The sequence below is a fragment of the Leptonychotes weddellii genome, chromosome 15 (assembly GCF_054177405.1).
Source record: "Leptonychotes weddellii isolate Sample4059 chromosome 15, ASM5417740v2, whole genome shotgun sequence".
In the NCBI taxonomy this organism is placed as follows: Eukaryota; Metazoa; Chordata; class Mammalia; order Carnivora; family Phocidae; genus Leptonychotes; species Leptonychotes weddellii.
Genome location: NC_138383.1, coordinates 35,455,443 through 35,479,541, shown reverse-complemented (window position 1 = coordinate 35,479,541; position 24,099 = coordinate 35,455,443). Strand labels below are relative to the sequence as shown.

General features: G+C 37.8%; 1 protein-coding gene across 1 annotated transcript in view; it reads left to right on the top strand.

Annotated features, from left to right (window-relative positions):
* The window catches only part of NF1 (neurofibromin 1), a 246,667-nt gene that overhangs the window by 39,874 nt on the left and 182,694 nt on the right, over window positions 1-24,099 (top strand). Inside the window, exons 2-3 of the mRNA XM_081805985.1 lie at window positions 20,901-21,044; window positions 22,760-22,843. Of these exons, the coding sequence (XP_081662111.1) occupies window positions 20,901-21,044; window positions 22,760-22,843 (228 nt within the window). The remainder of the gene's footprint in view (window positions 1-20,900; window positions 21,045-22,759; window positions 22,844-24,099) is intronic.

Sequence of the window (24,099 nt, the reverse complement as noted above, 5' to 3'; positions counted from 1 at the left end):
GTTCTGTTCCATTGATCTATGTGTCTGTTTTTGTGCCAGTACCATACTGTCTTGATGATGACAGCTTTGTAATAGAGCCGGAAGTCCGGAATTGTGAGGCCGCCAGCTTTGCTTTTCTTTTTCAACATTCCTCTGGCTATGCGGGGTCTTTTCTGGTTCCATACAAATTTTAGGATTATTTGTTCCATTTCTTTGAAAAAAGTGGATGGCATTTTGATAGGGATTGCATTGAATGTGTAGATTGCTCCAGAACACGGCAGGGATGTCCACTATCACCACTGCTATTCAACATAGTATTAGAAGTCCTAGCCACAGCAATCAGACAACAAAAAGAAATAAAAGGCATCCTAATCGGCAAAGAAGAGGTCAAACTCTCACTCTTTCGATGATATGATACTTTATGTGGAAAACCCAAAAGACTCCACCCCAAAACTGCTAGAACTCATACAGGAATTCAGTAAAGTGGCAGGATATAAAATCAATGCACAGAAATCAGTGGCATTCCTATACACCAACAACAAGACAGAAGAAAGAGAAATTAAGGAGTCGATCCCATTTACAGTTGCACCCAAAACCATAAGATACCTAGGAATAAATCTAACCAAAGAGGCAAAGAATCTGTACTCAGAAAACTATAAACTACTCATGAAAGAAATTGAGGAAGAGACAAAGAAATGGAAAAACGTTCCATGCTCATGGATTGGAAGAACAAATATTGTGAAGATGACACTAGAGGGTTCTTTATACTTTTTTCCCTTTATTTGTAACTTCTTAGAAAGAAACCTGGCTCTCATTATTCTTAATATGTTTACTTATTTGATCAGTCCCCTTTTATGTAACTGATCTCTGCGACACCCTTTGTTATATATACCACATCTTCTTTATCCATTCATCTGTCGATGGACATCTTGGTTCTTTCCACAGTTTGGCTGTTGTGGACATTGGGGGATAACCCTTTGTTATCCCCAAAATACCACCCCCTCACTGTGTGGATTCCCTTCTACCTTGCACAGGGCTCATATTCTCTACTCTCTGCTGCTTGCCGATGTGTACATCCTCTTCACCCTGCTCAGACTCTGTGCTAGAACATACTCCTTCCCATCATGCAGAAGCCCAGTATAGCCCAACACCCCTTACTGGGCCCCACTCTCTTATCTCTTTATTTCACTCTGGCTTTGACATCCAGTTCTGGACTATCCTCATTATGGACACCTCCTTATCCCATTTGGACTCTTGATATCCTATGTGGCTTGCTCTCCTACATGCATACCCTTCTCACCATGCTCAGATTCGAATATCCTGTGCCTGGCTACCCTCTCCATCGGAGTCTTTCTTTACCTTATTCTGGCTCTGAGACCCTTTGCTGCGCTGCTTCTCTCATCTGTACAGCCTTTTCACTCTGCTCATGCTATATTTCCTCCACACGAGTGCCTTATTCACCCTGCTCTGACTCCTGCGTCTCCTTCTGCCCCAACACACATAGATGCCTACCTTGCTCTGCCCCTCCTCCTGGCTTTTGCACTGAATTATTATACTGAAGGGAAGAGAGAGGAGGAGAAAGTGAAGAGCCAGCATTTTTTATGGTAACAATGTGATCCAAGTTTACATTTGACAGAAACAAATCTTCCCCTGCTGTGGTAGTAGATATCTGGAGAATCTGGAAAGGGCCTTTGGGAATCTGCTTTTGGAGCCTCATGAGTGATTGGACTATTGGTATAAATCGGTTCTTTATTTGTGAATCAGGAACTTCTGTGTGTTGAAAAACTTGGGTAATCTGTAAGTTCAGAATAGTAGGAAGGGAAGAAATTAAAAGTAAGAAGTGTTTAGGGGAGGATGGTGTTGGAATTCACTTCTTGGGAAGACTGGTTTGGCTCCATGCTAACCTCCTTGCCTCCATATCTTTATAGCATCCATATTAAAAACAATAGCAACAGTTGATTATTTATTCATCTGCTTTATGAGCTTGGTTTTTACATGTCAGAATGTTATCATAGTATTTCCCTAACTTTAGTCCTTCATGTACTATCATTTTAGCCACATAATGTATCATTTACCTTGCTTCACAACTTTAAGTTGGCTTACCTTTTTCACTTAGCCTTGTCAAAGATATAATATCTTTGTAATCGTAAGTTTGATGTGATAATTATATTTTTAAATCGCATGTTAAAATGAATGTAAAACAACAGTTTTAAAGTTCATTAGGTGCCATATAAAGTCATATTACATACCAGTGGTGTGGCATCTACTTCAGTATAAACAGTATAAATATTTATATGTTTTCTTGATTTATGTTTGTTACTTGGTATCTAGAGCTTAGGGGTCTTTTTGTCCTAATATAATTTTTTCTTGTTGCTTCTTTATGCAGTGTGAATTTTTTTGTTTTTTCTCTCATTTAGATGAAAACTTATATTAAGTGAATTTTTTTAAAGACTTATTTATTCATTTATTTATTTTAAGATTTTATTTATTTGACAGAGACGCAGTGAGAGAGGAAACACAAGCAGGGGGAGTGGGAGAGGGAGAAGGAGGCCTCCCGCGGAGCAGGGAACCCTATGCAGGGCTTGATCTCAGGACCCTGGGATCATGACCTGAGCTGAAGGCAGATGCTTAAAGACTGAGCCACCCAGGCGCCCCTAAAGATTTATTTATTTGACAAAGAGAAATAGCAAGAGAGGGAACACAAGCAGGGGGAGTGGAAGAGGGAGAAGCATGCCTCCCGCCGAACAGAGAGCCTGATGCGGGGCTCGATCCCAGTACCCTGGGATCATGACCTGAGCCAAAAGCAGCCGCTTAACGACTGAGCCACCCAGGTGCCCCTATTAAGTGAATTTTAACATCATCCCTACCCCATCATGGCATGAGGGGCCTTTTAGAAACTGGTTTAAATGTACACAGGCAAAAATTCTGGCCTGTGACCTTTTGAAGAATTTTCTGAGTGCAGCTGGAAACAAATTATCCATTGTTCGCAGTGGTTTGCTTAATGTTATGCCTTTTCTTGATAAATCCTCGTATTTGTTGAAATCTTGTATCTTAAGTTGCTAACAGTTTAATATGGATCATTATTAAAAGGTGATTCTTTTTCATGTAGTTTAGACCCTTTACGTTTTTTTTTTTTTTGACCCTTTACATTTCTGCCATAATATCTATCCAAAGATTTATTTAAGGTAGCATGAAATGTTTAAAAAGTAGTTTTAACTTACTTTCAATAGTTTTAACTTACTTTCTTTCACCTTTATTAGTTTCTCTTATTTTCAATTGGTACGTATTACTTTGGGGAAAAAAATCCTCTCATTCTTACCTCTCAAGTGTAATTACTTTATCTTTTTTTTTTTTAATTTCTGTGTTTCAGTTTTTGTTTTTGTTTTTATTTGAATACCCACCCCAGGCAGAGTCATTTTCTTATTATGTGTTCTAATCGTACTTAACTTTATTTTGGAAAAATGGAGAGAGTCCCCAAAATGGTCTGATTTTATTTTATATTTTTAAAATTATTGGTGAAAAGAACATTTTCATATATTTATTGACCACTAATCTTCTGTAAATGACTTCGTATTTCTTCAACAGTTTCTTCATTGAATAGTCTTATTAGTATATAAGATAACCTTATACATTAGTTATGTAAACCTTTTGGGCCCTAGTTGCACATTCTTTTACTTTCTATTTGTTACTTGTGTTTTTCTTTGTCATTAGTGTTTTCTTTTTAATGCAGAATTTAAACATTTTTATGTAGGCAAATATATTAGTATTTTTTCTTTATGGCTTTTAGATTTTGTCTTGCTTAGAAAAATTTACCCTACCCCGGTATTATGCAATTATTCTTCAGTATTTTTTGTAATAGTTTTATGGCTTTGTTTTCTTTACCAAAGGTTCTTAATCATATGTGTACATACACACACTTTTATTTATTTATTTAAAAGATTTATTTATTTACTTATTTGAGAGAAAGAGAGCACGAGCAGGGGGAGGGGCAGAGGGAGAGAGAAAATCTTAAGTAGACTCCCCACTGAGCACAAAGCCCAAAGCTGGGCTCAATCCTAGGACCCTGAGATCATGACCTGAGCCAAAACTGAATCAGACACTCAGCCGACTAAGCCACGCAAGTGCCCCAATGTACTTTAAAATTTAATATGAGTTATATTTGTTTCAGATGGATCCTTGAGTTGGTAATGGTTTACTGATGAACTCATTCTTTTACCACTGATTTGAAATATTACCTTTGTCATATTAAATTTCTATGTACATACTATATCTGCTTTGTGACTATAATTTATGCTTTTTTTTTTTTGCCTTTTTTTTCATTATAGTGAGTTTATTCTTATAAGGTACTGGTTTTGTTACTATAAGATCTTAATAGAACGTTTAAGTGACCTGGCAATGCAAGTCTTCTCTTGTTCTTGTTTTTCAAAAATTTCTTTGGTAGTCTCACAAATTTATTCTTTCAGATGAACTTCAGAATAAGCTTATCATTTTATCTTATTTATTTGTTTTTAAAGATATTATTTATTTATTGGAGAGAGAGCATGAGCAGGGGGAGAGGCAGAGGGAGAGAGAGAGAAAGAGGGATAAGCAGACTCCTTGTTGATCAGGGAGCTTGATGTGGGGCTCCATCCCAGGACCCTGGGATCATGAGCTGAGCCAAAGATTGACACTTAACCAACTGAGCCACCCAGGTGTCCCTAAGCTTGCCATTTTAAATAAGCACCCCCATCTTCCAAATCTATTATAACATCATTTCACTATTTCTCCTCTACCTTACTAGCCTAATTTAAACTACCATCTTCTCTTGCCTAGACTGTCTTCTAACATACAGCACAAGAAGGCTCTTTTTAAAAAAAAACATAAATCAGATCATGTTACTCCCTTGTTTACATCCCTTCAGTATCTTCTTCCCCTCTCTTTTTGTTATCTATTGCTGCATAACAAGCTACTCCAAAGCTTTGTAGCTTAAAACAGTCTGTTTATTTTGCTCACAATTTTGCTAGTCAGGAATTCATGACAGGTTCAGCTCTGTTCCACATGGTGTTGGCTGGGGTGCTGGAGCTGGAGCATCCCTTCCAATATGACCTCTTCAATCACATGACTGACACTCCAGTGCTTCTTGGCTTCTCTCTCCACATGGCATCTCATTCTTCAGAATCTCTCCATGTGGCCTGTGCTTCTCACAGCATGGTGGTCTCAGAGTAATTACTTTTTACACGGCAGCTGCCTTCCAGGAGGAGGGAAAAAAAATTGTCAGACCAATTAAGGGCTGTGCCTGGAACTGGCAGTGTCCTTTCTGCCATATTTTATTGGTCAGAACAGTTATGAGGCCTGCCTAGATGCAAGGAAATGGAAAAATAGACTCCACTTCTTGATGTGGGAGTGGCAAAGTCGTATGGCATTTGGGAGGAGAGATACTGTGACCATATTTGGAAAATATAATATGCCACATTATCAAACTCAAATTCAAAGCTCTTAAAATGATCTGAACCACTCCTGCTTCTCTCTCTGACCTCATCCCCTACATTTTCTTTCTTTTTTTTTAAATTTTATTATGTTAATCACCATACATTACATCATTAGTTTTTGATGTAGTGTTCCATGATTCATTGTTTGCGTATAACACCCAATGCTTCATTCAGTACGTGCCCTCTTTAATACCCATCACCAGGCTAACCCATCCCCCTCCTCCCCTCTAGAACCCGCAGGTTGTTTCTCAGAGTCCATAGTGTCTCATGGTTCGTCTCTCCCTCCGATTTCCCCCCCTCCATTTTACCCTTCCTGCTATCTTCTTTTTTTTTTTTTTAAACATATAATGTATTATTTGTTTCAGAGGTACAGGTCTGTGATTCAACAGTCTTACACAATTCACAGCACTCACCATAGTACATACCCTCCCCAATGTCTATCTCATCCCCTACGTTTTCATTTTTTATTTTCTTTGGTTTAGCCATAATGGACTCTTTGCTAGGCTTTGAACTTGTCATGTTTATTCCAATATCAGATCCATTTTACCTGCCACTACTGCTTTGAATGCTCTTCTTCAGATCTTTGCATGGGTCTTCCTGTTCTTGCTTTATTTAGGTCTCTGCTCAGATTGTCACATCTCCAGAGTTTTCCCTGACCACTTTATCTCCTAAAATCTTGGTCCTTTACTTCCCCCTAATCTTGCTTTTTCTTCTACGTAGATTTTAGTGCTGTTTTTGGGAGCTTGGGGGCCTGAATATACTTCTGACTGCCTGCCTTGCTTCTGAACAAGTTGAGAAATAAAAGTGTAAAGATGGAGGCCGAAATATATATGAAATATATAAATATTAAAATATATAGAAATATTCATAAATAAATTTATAATATAGAAGTATATAAATATATTGATAGAATGAACACAAACATTATAAAAATACATATCTATGTATATGTGTATATATTTATATAATATTTATACAATATTTTATTAATAATTTATTTTATATTTTATATTTATTAAAAATATATATTTTTTCCTGATCATTGTGAAGTTGGAGACCCAAATGGGCCTAGTAACTAAATCTGAATCTCAGAATTGGGTAGACCTACCCACCCAAGGCAGTGTTGGTCACTCCTTTCTGCAGGGCTAGGTTCCTGATCACCTCTTGGCATGGTGACTGACACAGAAGAAAATTCTTGTACTCTGTGGCATGCCTATTCCCATGTAAAGAAGGGTAGAGCTGAGCATACCCAGTTATTTTCATTTTTATCAATCTGACTAAAGGGGGATGAAAGGAAGAGAATAAAGGAAGTGTCAAAGATGACTGTCAGATCTCAGGTATGAGAAACTGGGTGTATTGTGGTTTTCTTTTTATTTATTTTTTATTCATTCGAGACGCAGAGATAGAGCATGAGCAGGGGGAGAAGCAGAGGGAGGGGGGAGAAGCAGACTCCCCGCTGAGCAGGGAGCCCGATGCGGGGCTCGATCCCAGGACCCTGGGATCATGACCTGAGCTGAAGGCAGACACTTAACCATCTGAGCCACCCCAGGCGCCCCTGTGGTGCTATTCTTAAAATAGGAAACATGATAGGAAGATTATAAATTAAATTTAAGAAACACTGAGTTTGAAGTGCCTATAAGATACCTGTGTGGAGATACCAAATAGGCATTTGGATAACACATTTGAAGATACAGATTTGGTAATTGTATTAGTTTTCTATTTTCTGTAACAGACTAACACAAGCATAGTGGCTTAAAACAACACAAAATTACTATTTCACAGTCAGGTATCTGGGCATTGGTTGGCTGAGTTCTCTGCTCAGTTCTCACCAAGCTGAAATGAAGATGTTGGTCAGGGCTGCAATCTCATCTGAAGCTTGGGGTCCTCTTCCAAGCTCACTGGTTGTTGGTAGAATTTAGGTGCTTATAGTTGGGGGATTGAGGCCCTCAGCTCCTAGAGGCTGCTTGCTGTTCCTTGCCATGTGGCAATTCCCCCACAGCATGGTAGTTTGCTTCTTCAGGGACAACAGAAAGCATTTTTGCTGCTTCAGATCTCTTTTATGCTTACCCGATTAGGACATGCTCATCCAAGATAATCTGCCTTTTGATTACCTCAAAGTCAACTGATTAGGTATCCTAATTGCATCTGCAAAGTCCCTTTTGCCATAAAATGTAACAGTCATGAAAGGGACATTGCATTATATTTGAAAGTCCTCTGTCAAAGGAGAAGATTCTACAGGGTTCGTGTAGTCTGGGGCTGTTTTAGCCATTAGCACTTATCATAGTAGTCATCAGCAGGATAGTCAGTGAATACATAAGATTGCCCAAGAGGAGCTAACTTTATTCAGGGAGAAGAGAAGAGAGATTAGAGGAGATTTTCAGTGTTAGAGGTACCTGGAGGGTACATTTATTCATGTTTATGTTCACAGCACCTATATTGCAATCTGGCACATGGTAAATATTCAGTAAGTGTTTTGTTAGAATCCTTTGATTTTGGGCGCCTGGGTGGCTCAGTTGGTTAAGCGACTGCCTTTGGCTCAGGTCATGATCCTGGAGTCCTGGGTTCGAGTCCCGCATCGGGCTCCCTGCTCGGCAGGGAGTCTGCTTCTCCCTCTGACCCTCCCCCCTGTCATGCTCTCTGTCTCTCATTCTCTCTGTCTCAAATAAATAAATAAAATCTTAAAAAAAAAAAAAGAATCCTTTGATTTCAGATTTTAAGAAATTAATGTATAATGTATACAGTAACATTCACCCTTTTAAGAATGCACTCAGTTTTTTTTTTAATTGTGGTAAAATATACATAACATAAAATTCATCAACTTCACCATTTTTTAAAAATTTTATATTTTTTAAGATTTTCATTTATCTGAGAGAGAGATAGCAAGAGAGCACCTGAGCAGGGGGGAGAGGGAGAAGCAGGCTTCCCCCTGAGCAGGGTGCCTGACGTGGGGCTCAATCTCAGGACCCTGGGATCATGACCTGAGCCGAAGGCAGACGCTTAACCAACTGAGCCACCCAGGCGCCCCTATTGTCTTAACCATTTTTAAGCATACAGTTCAGTGGTATTAAATACATTAACATTGCTGTGCAACCATTACTCCATCCATCCCCATAACTCTTCCTCTTGTAAAACTGAAACTCCATACTTATTAAAAAATAATTCCCCACTCTCCCCCTTCTGTAGTTCTGGCAACCACCATTATACTTTCTTTTGATTTTGAGTGCTCTAAGTAATTCATGTAAGTGGCATCATACAGTATTTGTCTTTTTGTGACTGGCTTATTTAACTCAGCATAATGTCCTCAAGGAATATCCATGTTGTGGAATATTGCAGAATAATTCCCCCTCATCCCCCTTTTTAAGGCTGAATAATATTCCAGTGTAGGTGTATACCACAATTTGCTTATCCATTTATCTGTCAGTGGACACTGGGTTGCTTCCATGTTTTAGTTATTATGAATAATGCTGCTGTGAATGTGATTGTACAAATATCCCTTTGAACCCTGCTTTCAGTTTTTTTGGATATACCCAGAAGTGGGATTGCTGGATCATGTGGTGATTCTATTTTAATTAATTAATTAATTTTTAAGATTTTATTTATTTCTCAGAGAGAGAGAGACAGAGCAAGCACAAGCAAGGGGAGCGGCAGGCAGAGGGAGAAATAGGCTCATGCAAGGAGCCCGATGTGGGACTCGATCCCAGGACCCTGGATCATGACCTGAGCCGAAGGCAGACGCTCAACCGACTGAGCTGCTCAGGTGTCCCTATTTTAAATGTTTTAGAGGTACTTCATAGTGTTCGCTGTCCCATTTTTACAGTCTTTAGAAAATTAATTAATTAATTTGTGAGACAGGGAGAAAGAGCGCACCCATGCACGAGCAGGAAGAGGGGCAGAGGGAGAGGGAGAAGCAGACTCCCTGATGAGCAGGGAGCCTGATGTGGGGCTCGATCCCAGGACCCTGAGATTATGACCTGAGCCTAAGGCAGCCACTTAACTGACTGAGCCACCCAGGCATCCCCCATTTTTACATTCTTACCAACAATGCATAAGAGTTCCATTTCTCTACATCCTCACCAACACTTCTTGGTTTTCTGTTTTTTTGATAATAGCCATCCAAATGGATGTGAGTTGGTGTATCTCGTTGTAGTTTTTTTTTTAAGATTTTATTTATTTGCGAGAGAGAGAATTAGAGACAGAGAGCATGAGAGGGAGGAGGGTCAGAGGGAGAAGCAGACTCCCTGCCAAGCAGGGAGCCCGATGCGGGACTCGATCCTGGGACTCCAGGATCACGATCTGAGCTGAAGGCAGTCGCTTAACCAACTGAGCCACCCAGGCGCCCTCGTTGTAGTTTTGATTTGCATTTCCCTAATGTTTAGTGATGTTGAACATCTTTTCATGTACTTATTAGCCATTAATACATCTTCTTTGGAGAAATGTCTATTCAAGTTCTATGCCCATTTTTTTTTTTTAAGATTTGATTTATTTATTTGACAGAGAGAGACACAGCAAGAGAGGGAATACAAGCAGGGGGAATGGGAGAGGGAGAAGCCGGCCTCTTGCTGAGCAGGGAGCCCGATGTGGGGCTTGATCCCAGGACCCTGAGATCATGACCTGAGCCGAAGGCAGACGCTTAAAGACTGAGCTGCCCAGGAGCCCCTCTATGCCCATTTTTGAATTGGGTTTTTTGTTGTTGTTTAGTTTTAGGAGTTCTCTATATATTCTAGATATTAATCTCTTACCAGATATATGATTTGCAAATATTTTTTTCCCATTCTGTGGGTTGCCTTTTTACTCTGTGGATAGTGTCTTTTGATGCACAAAATTTTTAAATTTTCTTATATTCCAGTTTGTTTATTTTTTCTTTTGTTACCTGTACCTTTGGTGTCATATCCAACAGATCATTAGCAAATGCAGTGTGATGAAGCTTTTGCCCTGTGTTCTCTTTGAAGGATTTTTTTTGTTTTTTTTTTTAAGTAGGCTCTACACCTAGTGTGGAGCCCAGTGCAGGGCCTGAACTCACGACCCTGGGATCAAGACCTGAGCTCCGATCAAGAGTCAGATGCTCAATCGAATGAGCTACCCAGGTGCTCCACTTCAAAGGCTTTCATTGTTTTAGGTCTTACATCTCGTCCTTGATCCATTTTGAGTTAGTTTTTGTATATGGTGTTAAGGGTCCAACTTCATTCCTTTGCATGTGGATACCCAATTTTCCCAGTGCCATTTGTTGAAAAGACTGTCCTTTCCACATTGAATGGTCTTGGCACCCTTGTCAAAAATTATTTGACCATGTACGTGAAGGCCTTAAGACAGACATACAGACACATGGAATAGAATAGACCAGTTCCACTGGTCTATATGTCTGTCTTAATGCCAATACCACGATGTTTTGATTACTGTAACTTTGTAGTAAGTTTTCAAATCAGGAAGTGTGAGTCTTCCAACTTTGTTCATCTTTTTGAAGATTCTTTTGGCTAGTCACATCCTTTGAGATTCCATATGAATTTTAGGATGGATTCTTTTATTTCTCCAAATACATAATTGGGATTTTGATAGGGACTGCATTGAATCCGTAGATCACTTTGGGGTAGTATTGACGTTTTAAGAATAGTAAGTCTTCTAATCCATGAACATAGGATATATTTCCATTTATTTATATTGTCTTTTGTTTCTTTGAGCAGTATTTTGTAGTTTTCAGTATACAGGTTTCATGTCCTTGGTTAAATTAATTTCTGGGTGTTTTATTCTTTCTGATGCTATCATAAGTGGAATTGTTTTCCTACTTTCCTTTTTAGATTGTTCATTGCTAGTGTCTAGGCAGCTGATTTTTCTGTGTTGACTTTTTTTTTTTTTGGTATTTATTTATTTATTTATTTTTATTTTTTTTGATATTCATTGACTTTTTTTTAATTCTTATGTTAATCCCCATACATTACATCATTAGTTTTAGATGAAGTGTTCCATGATTCATTGTTTGTGCATAACACCCAGTGCTCCATGCAGAATGTGTGTGTTGACTTTTTTTATCCTGCTACTATGATGATTTCCTTTATCAGTTCCCACGGCTTTTTTTTGGTGGAATCTTTAGAGTTTTCTACATATAAGATCATGTCATCTGAGAACAATTTGGATGCCTTTTATTTATTTTTCTTGCCTATTGCTCTGGCTAGAATTGCCAGTACTAAGTTGAATACAAGTGGTGAAAATGGTCATCCGGCCTTGTTCCTCTTCTTAGGGAAAAAAGCTTTCAGTCTTTCCCCATTGAGTATGATGTTTGCTGTGGGTTTTTCATATATGGATTTTACTATGCTGAGGTAGTTTCCTTCTATTCCTTTCCTTTGTTGAGTGTTTTTATCACGAGACGGTGTTTGAATTTTGTCACGTGCTTTTTCTGCATCAGTTGAGATGAACCAGTGGTCTTTTTCCTTCATTTTGTTGATGTAGCATATTACATTGATTTTCATATGTTGAGCCATTCTTGCATTTTAAGAATAAATACCGTTTAGTCTTGGTGTATGATTCTTTTAATATGCTGCAGAATTTTGTTACATTTTGTTGAGGATTTTTGATCAATATTTATAAGGGATATAAGTCTGTAATATTCTGTGTCTTTACCTTTGGTGTCAGGGTTATGCTGGCCTCATAAGTTAGGAAGTATTTTCTTCTCTTCAGTTTTTTGGAAAAGTTTAAGAAGGATTAGTATCAGTTCTTCATTAAATGGTAGAATTAACTAGTGAAATGATTAGGTTCAGGGCTTTGTTGAGAAATTTTGATTACTGATTCAGTTTTCCTCCAAGTCTATTCAGATTTTCTATTTCTTTTGATTTAGCCTTGGTAGGTTTTGTGTTTCTAGGAATTTACCCATTTCATTTAGGTTTATTCAGGTTTTTTTGTTTTTTGTTTTTTTTTGGCATACAGTTGTTCATAGCATTCCTTAAAATCTATTTTTAGTTCTGTAGAACTAATAATAATATGCCCACTTTTCTTTCTGATTTTAGTAATTTGAGTTTTTTTTGTAATTTATTCATTTTTAGAGAGGGAGAGCACAAGCAGGGGGAGGGACAGAGGGAGAGGTAGAGAAGCAGACTCCCCACTGAGTGCCCAGCCCAACACGGGGCTCAATCTCACAACCCTGATATCATGACCTGAGCTGAAATCAGGAGTTGGATGCTCAACTAACTGAGCCACCCAGGTATCCCTAATTTGAGTCTTCTTACTTTTTTTCTTAGTCCATTTAGCCAAAGGTTTGTCAATTTTGTTGATAATTTTTGAAAGACCAACTTTTGGGAGGGGAAGAATGAAGCGGGGGAAATCGGAGGGGTAGATGAACCATGAGAGACGATGGACTCTGGAAAACAAACTGAGAGTTCTAGAGGGGAGGGGGGTGGGAGGATGGGTTAGCCTGGTGGTGGGTATTGAGGAGGGCACATTCTGCATGGAGCACTGGGTGTTATGCACAAACAATGAATCATGGAACACTTCATCTAAAACTAATGATGTAATGTATGGGGATTAACATAAGAATAAAAAAATAAAAAAAAAATAAAGTTTGAGAACCACTAAAAAAAAAAAAAAAAAGAAAGACCAACTTTTGGTTTCATTGATTTTTCCCAATTTTTCTATTCTTATTTTGTTTATCTCTGCTCTCATATTTATTATTACCTTTCTTCCAGATTTGGATTTCACTTGTTCTTCTTTTTCTAGTTCCTATGTTAAGTTAGGTTGTTGATTTGGAATCTTCCTTGTTTTTTAATGTAAGTATTTATAGCTATAAATTTCCCCCTTAGCACTGCTTTCACTGCATCCTACAAGTTTTGGCATGTCATGTTTACTTTCATTTGTTGGTATTCTGATTTCTCTTGTAATTTCTTCTTAAAACATTGGTTATTTAAAAGTATATTGTTTAAAAAATCTAATTAAAAATGGGCAGAAGACATGAACACACACTTCTCTGAAGAAGACCTATAGATAGACACATGAGAAGATGCTCAACGTTACTCACCATCAGGGAAATGCAAATTAAAGCCACAATGAGATATCACCTCACACCTGTCAAAATGGCTAAAATCAACACAAGAAACAATAAGTGTTGGTGAGGATGTGGAGAGAAAGGAACCTTGGTGCACTGAATGCAAACTGGTGCAGCCACTGTGGAAAACAGTATGGAGATTGCTCAAAAAGTTAAAAATAGAATTACCATGTGATCCAATTCCACTCCTGGGTATTTACCCAAAGAAAACAAAAACACTAATTCAGAAAGATAAATGCACCCTATGTTTATTGCAGCATTATTTAGCATAGTCAAGATATGGAAGCAACCCAAGTGTCCATTGATAGATGAATGGATGAAAAAGTGCTGTGTACACACACACACACACACACACACAGAGGAATATACTCAGCCATAAAAAAGAACGAAATCTTGCCATTTGCAACAACATGGGATGAAACTGGAGGGTATAATGTTGAATGAAATAAGTTGGTTGGAGAATGACATACCATATGATTTCATTCATGTGTGGAATTTAAGAAACAAAACAAGTGAGCAAAGAAAAAAAAGTCAAACCAAAAACAGACTTTTTTTTTTTTTTTTTAAGATTTTATTTATTTGTGAGAGAGAGAATGAGAGACAGAGAGCATGAGAGGGAGGAGGGTTAGAGGGAGAAGCAGGCTCTCTGCTGAGCAGGGAGCCCGATGTGGGACTCGATCCCGGGATTCCAGGATCATGACCTGAGCCGAAGGCAGTTGCTTAACCAACTGAGCCACCCAGGCGCCCCAAAAACAGACTTTTAAATATAGAGAACAAACTGATGGTTACCAGAGGGGAGGTAAGTGGGTCGGGGGATGGGTGAAATAGGTGAAGATTGAGAGTACACTTATCATCATGAGCACTGAATAATGTATAGAGTTGTCGAATCACTATGTGGTACACCTGAAACTAATATAGCATTATGTTAATTATACTGGAATTAAAAAAAAGTATATTGTTTAATTTCCACGATTTTGTGAATTTTCCAGTTTTAGTTTTGTTATTAATTTCCAACTGCATTCCATTGTGGTCAGAGAGGATACGTTGTATGATATCTGTCTTTTAAAATCTATTGATATGTAATTTTTTGATCTACTTGTGGTCATCCTGGAAAATGTCCCACGTGTACTTGAGAAGAATGTGTATTCTGTTGTTTGGTAGAATGTTCTGTGATGTATGTTGGGTCTAGTTGGCTTATTGTGTTGTTTAAGTTGTCTATTTGTTTTCTTTTTTTTTTTTTTTTTTAAGATTTTATTTATTTGAGAGAGAGAGAGAGACAACACGAGCAGTGGGGAGGCCCAGAGGGAGAGGGAGAAGTAGACTCCCTGATGAACAGGGAGCCTGATGTGGGGCTCGATCCCACGACCCTGGGACCATGATCTGAGCCAAAGGCAGACACCCAACCGACTAAGCCAGCCAGGTGCCCCTAAGTCGTCTATTTTCTTATCTTCTGTCTGTTTTCTCCATTATTTTGAGTGGGTATTGAAGTCTCCAACTATCATTGTGGAAGTAATTTACTCTTTAATTCTGTCGGTTTTTGCTTATATTTGGGTGGTCTGTCATTAGGTGTGTAAATGTTTATAAATATTCTATCTCCTTGCTGTACTGAACCTTTTATTAATAAATAATGTCCTTCTTTGTCTCATAACATTTTTTTTTTTGGTAGCTTTATGGTTTTATTAACAAATATTACATACACATACATTGTCTATTCATTTCTTGGCTGTGCAGCCTGGCATTGGGATTGGTGACTCTGATGGCCAGCTTGGCTGCTTTTTCCACAATGGCTCTGCAGTTCTTGGAGGAGACATTGTGAGCAATCTCTGCATAGTAAGATTTGTTGCATATCAGCAGCACTTCAGGCTCTTTGACATTTTGAACTAGGAAATTCCGAAGCCATTGGGCAGCACATGCTTTGTTTTCTTATTGCTCCCGTAACCAATGTTGGGCATCAAGATCTGGCCCTTGAATCTTCTGTGCACCCTATTGTCAATGCCTGGTTTCCACCACATGTGCTTAATTTTGACATATCGGTCTGACTGCTGCTGGATGAACTTCTTGGTCCTCTTTTTAACGATCTTGGGCTTCACCAGGGTCTGAGAGTGGCCATGATGCCTAGAAGGAGGTGGCTGCCACCTCTGTAGGCAGTGCAGAGGAAAAGAGGGGAAGGTCCTCATAACTTGTTTTGACTTAAAATCTGTTTTGTCTGATAATTTGTATAGCTACCTCTACTCTCTTTGCATGAAATACCTTTTCCCACCCTTTCACTTTCAACCTGTTTGTGTCTTTAGATCTCAAGTGAGTCTCCTGTAGGCAGCGTGTAGTTGGATCATGTGTTTTTATTTATTCTGCCAATTTCTGTCTTCTGATTGGAGAGTTTAATCCATTTACATTTAAAGTAATTACTGATAAGAAGGGATTTACTACTATCATTGTGCTATTGGTTCCCCTATGCCCTATAGCTTTTTTGGTCTCTCATTTTCTGCATTACTGTCTTCATTTGTATTTATTTTTTGCAGTGAAATGTTTAAATTCCTTTCTCATGTCCTTTTTGTGTATTCTACAGCTATTTTGTTTGTGGTTACCATGGGGATTACATTTAACATCCTAATGTTACAACACTCTCATTTGCATTTATACCAGCTTAATTCTGAGTTTTGACATTTAAATGGCATCTATTCATGTAACTCTCAACATGGTCAAGATATAAGAAGTTTCAACACTCAGAGAATTCTCTCATACCCCTTTGGCCAGCAGAGGAGGTGGTGGCAAATCCTGAGGGGAACATGTATTGTCTTTCAGGGCAGAAGCCTTTGAATTGTCTTCGAACAAGTTTGCGAAGTGCTCCTCTTACTAAGCAGTAATGGGCCACTACTGTAGACTGAGAGGATTCAGGGGAACCTGGAAATAAGAGATTTGGGGCCCACAGCCCACTTGTTTCCATTACATCTGTCAGAGTCTTATTCTTTCTCCTCAGGGCTCTGGTCTTGGCATAGCAGACTTGCCTTCTAGGGAATTTAACCTTTGAAGCCCAGCAACTCTGATAATTAAGTGTTGGTTCTGGTCCTTAGGTTTCTCTGTCCTCATTTTACAAGAGAGGAGACTGTCTTTATATGCTTCCAGAGAGACCTTTTGGCTTTCATACTTAGCTTCTGATTGGCAGTGTTATCTTTTTTCCAGAGAGCAAAGATTTTAGTAATACTCTTTCAATTTCATTGCTTTTGTAGTTACTATTTTTCCTCCCTTGCCAGCTTTAAAATCCCTTCTTAGCATCTGCAACCAGCTGCCCTGGAAGCCTAGTGCAGGAAGTTCATTAAGGTGTTCCTTTGGGATTAACACCTGGGAGGAGGGAGGATTGGGCAGATGCAGAATTCATGGTGCAGTGCAGGTCCAGTGTTAGCTTTGGCCAACCCCTTTTGGGAGCTCTGGTGCTAGAATTGGCCCTTCTGAGTTGCCCAGAATTGGGCTTAGGTCCTTAGGCCTTTATATTGCTGTATCAGTTGGTCATTGGGTGGTGGGCTGCCCAGGAAGAGTTTGACCTTGGGTAGGGTCATTCTCTGCAGGTGAGGCAATCCCTGAAGGACTGACTGAGCACTTCTAGCAATTAAGGCAACAAGAAGGGGAGCTGGGGAGTGCCATAGTATGTACTACAATTCCTCTGTATCCTCTAAGAGTGATTATCTTTATTACTACCTTGCTTCTCCTAGATTTGGGTTTCATTTGTTCCAAAATTTGTTTGTTTTTTAGTATCATTATGAACTCATGGATTTAAATACATATATTTAACAAACTTTGTGTTGACTTAAACATATAGAAGGATGCACAAATATATGCAAATATACAGCTTAATAAATGTTGACAGTGTAGACACACTAGTGTAACCGTACAGTGCTAGCAGTCCTTCCTCCTACATTTCCTTCTAGTCATTACCTGTTCTTTCCAAGGGTCTGTACTATCCTGACTTGAATTTATCATGTCTTTGAAATTTATGTAACATAATCGTACAATAAGTGATATTTTGTTCTGACTTTTCACTCATGTTTTTGAGATTAAGCTTACAGTTGTAAGCCATTTATTTTTATTGCTATATAGTTTTTCTTTAAATATACTGCTTTTTAAAAAACCATTTCTGCTATTGGTAGACACCTGGAGTGTTTTCAGTTTATTAACGTGCTGTTATAAACATTTTTGCACATATCTTTTGGTGGACATACGTACATATTTCTGTTGGGTATATACCTAGTGAAATTGCTAAGAATGTATATATTTTTTTTAGTAGATAATGTCAGACATTTTTCAAAAAGGTTACAGATTTACACTCCTACTAGTAATGTATAAGAGTTCTAGTTTCTGGGGTGCCTGGCTGGCTCAGTTGGAAGAGCTTGCAACTCTTGATCTCAGGGTTGTGTGTTTGAGCCGTACGTTGGGTGTAGAGATTACTTAAATAAATAAATAAACTTAAAAAAAAAAAAAAAGAATTCCAGTTGCTGCAGCTTACCCCTGTTTATGTAGGATGTAGCCCTCTGGAGCTTATAGTTGAAAATGGGTTTATTTTCTAGGTTTCCTCCACTAGCAGGTTCTGAACTCTAATCTTTTGTCTTCCTGAGGTTGTGAGACTTTGAAATTCTGCTTTGTTTCTCAGAAGTTTTTGGCTTAGCTTTTAAACCTTTTCCACCAGTTATGCATTTGAGGCCGCCTCATGTCTTCAGTTTTGTCACTTAAGCCCTCACTGTCAACCCATATTTCTGATGGTTTCTCTTTCCCTCCACAGAAGTACCTTGCTTGAAACATGACTTTTGGGCACACTCTCATTTTCTGTTGCAATGTTATTCTGTCTTATTTTTTTTCTCATAGTAGCTTCACATATGATTTGACCACATTCTTTGCTCATTTTTTTTGGTGGGGGGAGGGGCAGAGGGAGAGGGAGAGAGAGAATCTTAAGCAGGCTCCAAGCCCAATGTGGAGCCAGACATGTGGGGCTCAATCCCACCACCCTGAAATCATGACCTGAGCTGAAATCAAGAGTCAGACACTTAATTGACTGAGCCACCCAGGTGCCCCATGCTGTTGCTCATTTCTTTTTTTTCTTTCTTTCTTTCATTTGACAGAGAGAGTGAGAGAGCACAAATAGGGGGAAGAGTAGAGGGAGAGGGAGAAGCAGGCTCCGCCAAGCAGGGAGCCTGATGCGGGGCTCCATCCCAGGACCCTGGGATCATGACCTGAGCCAAAGGCAGATGCTCAACTGCCTGAGCCACCCAGGTGCCCCTACTGTTGCTCATTTCTATGTGAAATTAGTTTTCCTGAATTGGTGGGAGGGAAATGTGAGCCAGGATAGCTCTTTATCTTCATGGCTCTAGAGCTCTTCTATTTCGTGAAATTAAACAAATACATCATCTCATCCTTTCTGAGCTCCTTTAGCTTTCTTCCTCTTTACCACCTTTATCTAGACCTTTTTCCTGTGCCCCTGTTGTCCCTGTTGTCAATTTGGAGTGAATCTCATCAATTTCTTCTCGGTGTGGGCTTCATCCTAAAATGGGGTGCTTCGTCAGCTGGTTAGTTTAGAACTGTGCTGCCCATTGGTGTCCAATAGCTACTTAAATTTAAGTAAATTAAATAGAAGTTAACATTTGATTCCTCATCTGCATTAGCCATGTAACAAGTGCTTAATAGTCACCTGTGGCTATGGCTACTATATTGAGCATTGTTGATATAGTATATCACTGCAGAATGTTCTTTTAGGTAGTGGTGATTTAAAGTATGCTCTCTTCTCTTCAGGCATTGTTATAGACCTTTTGTACTCATGTGAAAATTGCAATATACCAAAAAAAAAAAACCCTGTGTTTCAGCTAATGTTCTTTTTTTTTTGGTCAGCTAATGTTCTTAAGATGGCCTGTTGTACTTTTCATTGAGAATGGCATAGAATTTTGGGATTTTCCTTTTGTCAGATCCATCAGACATTCTGCTTCCCTCTGCTTTCTTTTGCAGAGATGCTTATACCACACCAGTTTTGTAGCTGAAAGTGGTTTGTTCCTATTTGCTTGTATTTTGGGCTTTGTGGGGTGCCTTGTCCCGTTTTACTGAATTCACCTATTCATATGCTAATTGCATCTGGAAGCACCCTCAGAAACACACCCAGAAATAATGTTTAGCCAAATATCTGTATATCCTATGATCCAGTCAAGTTAACACATAAAATTAACCATTACAGAGCGAGTTGGGGAGATTTACAAGCTACACTACAGCCACTGCCTTCTTCTAAAATTCTCCTTTCTTAGGTCTTTCAGATTTTTTCCCCTCTGTAACCTTTAAAATTAACATTATGTAATTCTGTAGCTCCTGTTAAACCCTAAAAATGCTTCCGCTCTTTTATTTAGTATTTATTATCAAATCAGTCATCTGTTATTAACTGACTAGACAAACTTGGGCATGCCACTTAGTCTCTTTCCACTTTAAGTTGCACCATTTTAAAAATGAAAACGCTGGGGGCACCTGGGTGGCTCAGTCAGTTGAGCGTCTGCCTTCGGCTTGGGTTATGGTCTCAGGGTCCTGGGATCGAGCCCTGTATTGGGCTCCCTGCTCAGCGGGGAGTCTGCTTCTCCCTCTCCCTCTACCCGCCCCCAGGTCATGATCTCTCTCTCTCACTTGCTTTCTCTGAGTAACTGGACTTAGGTTTGTTTTTTCGCAGAGGAACCTCACAAGTCTTCTCTCAGCATTAGCAGGATCTAATATTTAAACAGTAGATATACTCATGATGCTTTCAATACAAAATGCTACTTTTGAACAGCGTAGAGATGAACTTCTTGGCAGTGTGACTTAACTCATTCTCAGATAAATGTAAATGTGGTCCCCTTAAAAGATTTTTTTTTTTCTATGAAACTTACCTGTCTGTTGTTCTGTTACACTCTCAACTATGTACCTGAGGGTGGTCATCTTACCTGAATTAGTCTTACTGTGTTTATTCCAGGTTATATAGCTTATTCTCATTTCTGAAAAATCTACAGTTACTTGCCATATTGATTAGAGGTCTGGGGCATAGATGTTCTTGATCTGTTGTTCTTTTAATGCTGGAGTTCAGTGTATTAGGGAAAGGATTGTATGCATTTTATTGCGGGCATTCTCTGAAATAATTTTTAGCTACAAGGAAATAGCTCTATTTCTGTGAGTCATCATCTCTCTTATGTAATACTGGGTAAAGTTTTAATTTTGTAGGTAGAGGTTTACGACTTCTGGAAAGAAAGTTGCAAAAATTGAAATTTCAAGAGTTTTAGATTTGCTATAAATGCTAATCTGTATTGAAAATTGGAGCTTGAGATACAAACAGGTCACTGTGGCTGATAAAAATTTTCCTAAAATCTCACGAGTTTCAATGAGAAATAGTTCTTTTTAGTCGTTTTCATGTGTAAGCTAACATTTTCTTTTTCCCTTAGCTTCCAATAAAAACAGGACAACAGAACACGCATACCAAAGTCAGTACTGAACACAACAAGGAATGTCTTATTAATATTTCCAAATACAAGTTTTCTTTGGTTATCAGCGGCCTCACCACTATCTTAAAGAATGTTAACAATATGGTGAGTATTTGGGTCATTGTTTCGTGGGGGAATTTCCTTTGGTTTGTTTTTGATTTAAAGCAGCATATTTTGAAGTATGGAAAGTCCTTTTCTGTGGACTCTGAATATAAACATATAAACACTCATTGTATTTTGTGAATGAGCACAGGTAACCCTTAACTTTCATTTTAGTTTTTGATTTTTTTCTCTTAAATACTTCTCTTATTTGTGACCCTATCTTTTCTTTTTATTTTTTTGGAATTAGGATTTCATACAGACATTAGGTTACATATAAATTGATTACATAGTAAACTATTAAAATCTTTTCCTTAGCTGCTGCTTTGAGTATTTACTTATTAGATTGTCCTAGTCCTAAGTAGACAGAAAATAAAATAGGACCTTGTAGTGTTAAAATGTGAGATTGCTTTTATGAAGATACCGTTTTATTTCCTTCCTCCTGTAACCTGTGACAGATTCTGTAGTAGTTAGAGATCCCATTGTTGAAATGATTTTCCTCAAATAGCAATTTCAACAAGTAATTCCATTGTCAAAAGCTCGCAGTTGCCTTTTTTTCCTGTTTTATAAAACCTATTTACATTCTCTAGACTTCAAGTTACTCCAACAGTTCTGTCTCTGTACCTTTCAACATTATCATTTGTCCCGACTCTCTTGGGTGATTCCTTCCTCTGTCAGTTCCTATCTAACATCTCCTTCATACTCAGTTCAAAACAACTATTTGGATATTTCTTGATTTATTCCGAACTGTTTTTTCTGTCTTTAGCACTTCTAACCACAATTTATATTGTTTGTATTGAGCTTTGAGCTGACTTCTGATTTTAGATTGTGAAAATCAGTCCCATTTTTACAGTCACATCTTTGGTGTGTTTTCTTTTTAAAGATTTGGTTAGACAATGCCCCAAACTTAGAAAATTGGTAAATTGAAGGTGTGGGCAATCATTTGCCATACAAAGAAATTTTTTCTTTATAGAAAAAAATTAAGATTTTTTTTCTGAAGAAAGCAGGACTTCTTATGAATATGTAAAATGCTTTATAGAAATACATTTAAGATTTTGTGGTGCTCTTCTGTTGCACAGTGTGTGGGGCCTGGTGATAGGATTTTGCTTATATAAATATATGTGGCTGTGTTCCCAGTTAGATGAAAATATTTTAGTATTGGAACCTTCTTTTCAAAACAAAAACAAAAGCAGTATTGTGATACTGGCATTCATTTAGTGCTTATTGAGTAAACTTAATTGTGGGAACCATAGTTTCTTGTTGGTAAATAGCATAGTATTAAATTTAAGGATTGCGAATGCCTTAAATTCACTGTAATTGGTGTTATAGTATTTTGTTGCTGTAAGAATTGAGACTTTGATTATTTTGTGGCATTGAAGTGTGGTTAAATGTTCAATGCAAGATTCTGGTTAAGATCTATATGTATATCTAAATCCTGTATATTTTAAAAGTATAAACCAAAGTTATTTTCTTTTACTTTATAAGATTAATGATAGACTATAATAAATGCCAACATTTTTGTTTGCCTGGGAATTTATTTCATGTGAGCCTTAAGATAAAATCAGAAATAATAGATTTAAATATAGTCTAATCTGGGAGATAAAATGGAAGACTTGATTTTTTTTTTTCCTAATCCTTAGTCCCTCACTTTTCAGATGTGTGTTGATTTGTAGTAGAGAGTAATAGCCAACTTTTAGTGTTCTGAATATCTTTTCTTTTAGAGAATATTTGGAGAAGCTGCTGAAAAAAATTTATATCTCTCTCAGTTGATTATATTGGATACACTGGAAAAATGTCTTGCTGGGGTAAGTAAATCTAAAATAGGCAGATTTTGTGAATTCAGTTTTGAGAATGATCTGATGTACCAAAGTATAGATGTAGGCAAGAAAAGTCACATGGATTTTTTTGGTCTAAGACGTATGAATATAAATTTTGTTAACAGAGCTAACGGTGTATACAAATTTTCAAGAGAAAATTATTTTCTCATCTTTTGTAAATTAAATAAATACCAAGGTTACTTATAAAGTGTTAAGCTTGAGCCATATATCTCTGTCGCAGGTTGTTTAGAAAAGATTTTATGAAAAAGCCACTATTTGATTTATTTATTTATTTATTTATTTATTTTTAAAGATTTTATTTATTTATTTTATTTTTTTATTATTTTTTTTTTTAAAGATTTTATTTATTTATTTGAGAGAGAGAGAATGAGAGAGAACACATGAGAGGGGGGAGGGTCAGAGGGAGAAGCAGACTCCCTGCCGAGCAGGGAGCCCGATGCAGGACTCCATCCAGGGACTCCAGGATCATGACCTGAGCCGAAGGCAGTTGCTTAACCAACTGAGCCACCCAGGCGCCCCCACTATTTGATTTAATTAATTTCTCTAGATATTGTTAGACTTGTGGCATTGCTTAGCTGTGAAAAAATGTGATGCAAAAAAATGACCAGGAGTAATCTTGTTCCCCCCTCCACACCATTTCAGTATTTTACCTGATTTTAATATTTTACTTTTCAAATCTATATAAAAGGGGACTTTAAAAAATTACAACCATTACCCAGAGATCCTACCTTAAAAACACTTGTTATTGTGTAAATTATGAATATACAAAATAGTTATGTGGAGGACTAGTTGAGTACAAAACAGTTCTTTCTTAAGGTTCCTAAATAGTTATCTCAGTATGTTTCAACCGTGACTTAATGAGAACTATTTCAAGAATATTTTTGTTGTATAAAGCAAGGTGTTTCTGTACTTCAGTAGCCTTAATTCTTACTGGAACATGGTAGTTGTTTATGTAAAAATACATAAATTTTATACCTTTGTTTTAAAGATCTATCTATTCATTATATATTAGAGTTATTATATTCCCTTTTCCTTTAGCACATCTTTTGCTTTTATTCAGAATTGCTTCTGTCTTCAACATGTTACAGTTGTTTCCTATAATAAACCTATATGGGCGGGACTTGGATATGAGGACTGATTGTGTGGTTGAGAAGAGAGGGAATGGGCAGTCATGTTTGAGGAAGGGGAAAAATAATTACATTCACTCAATTATGTATCCTGGG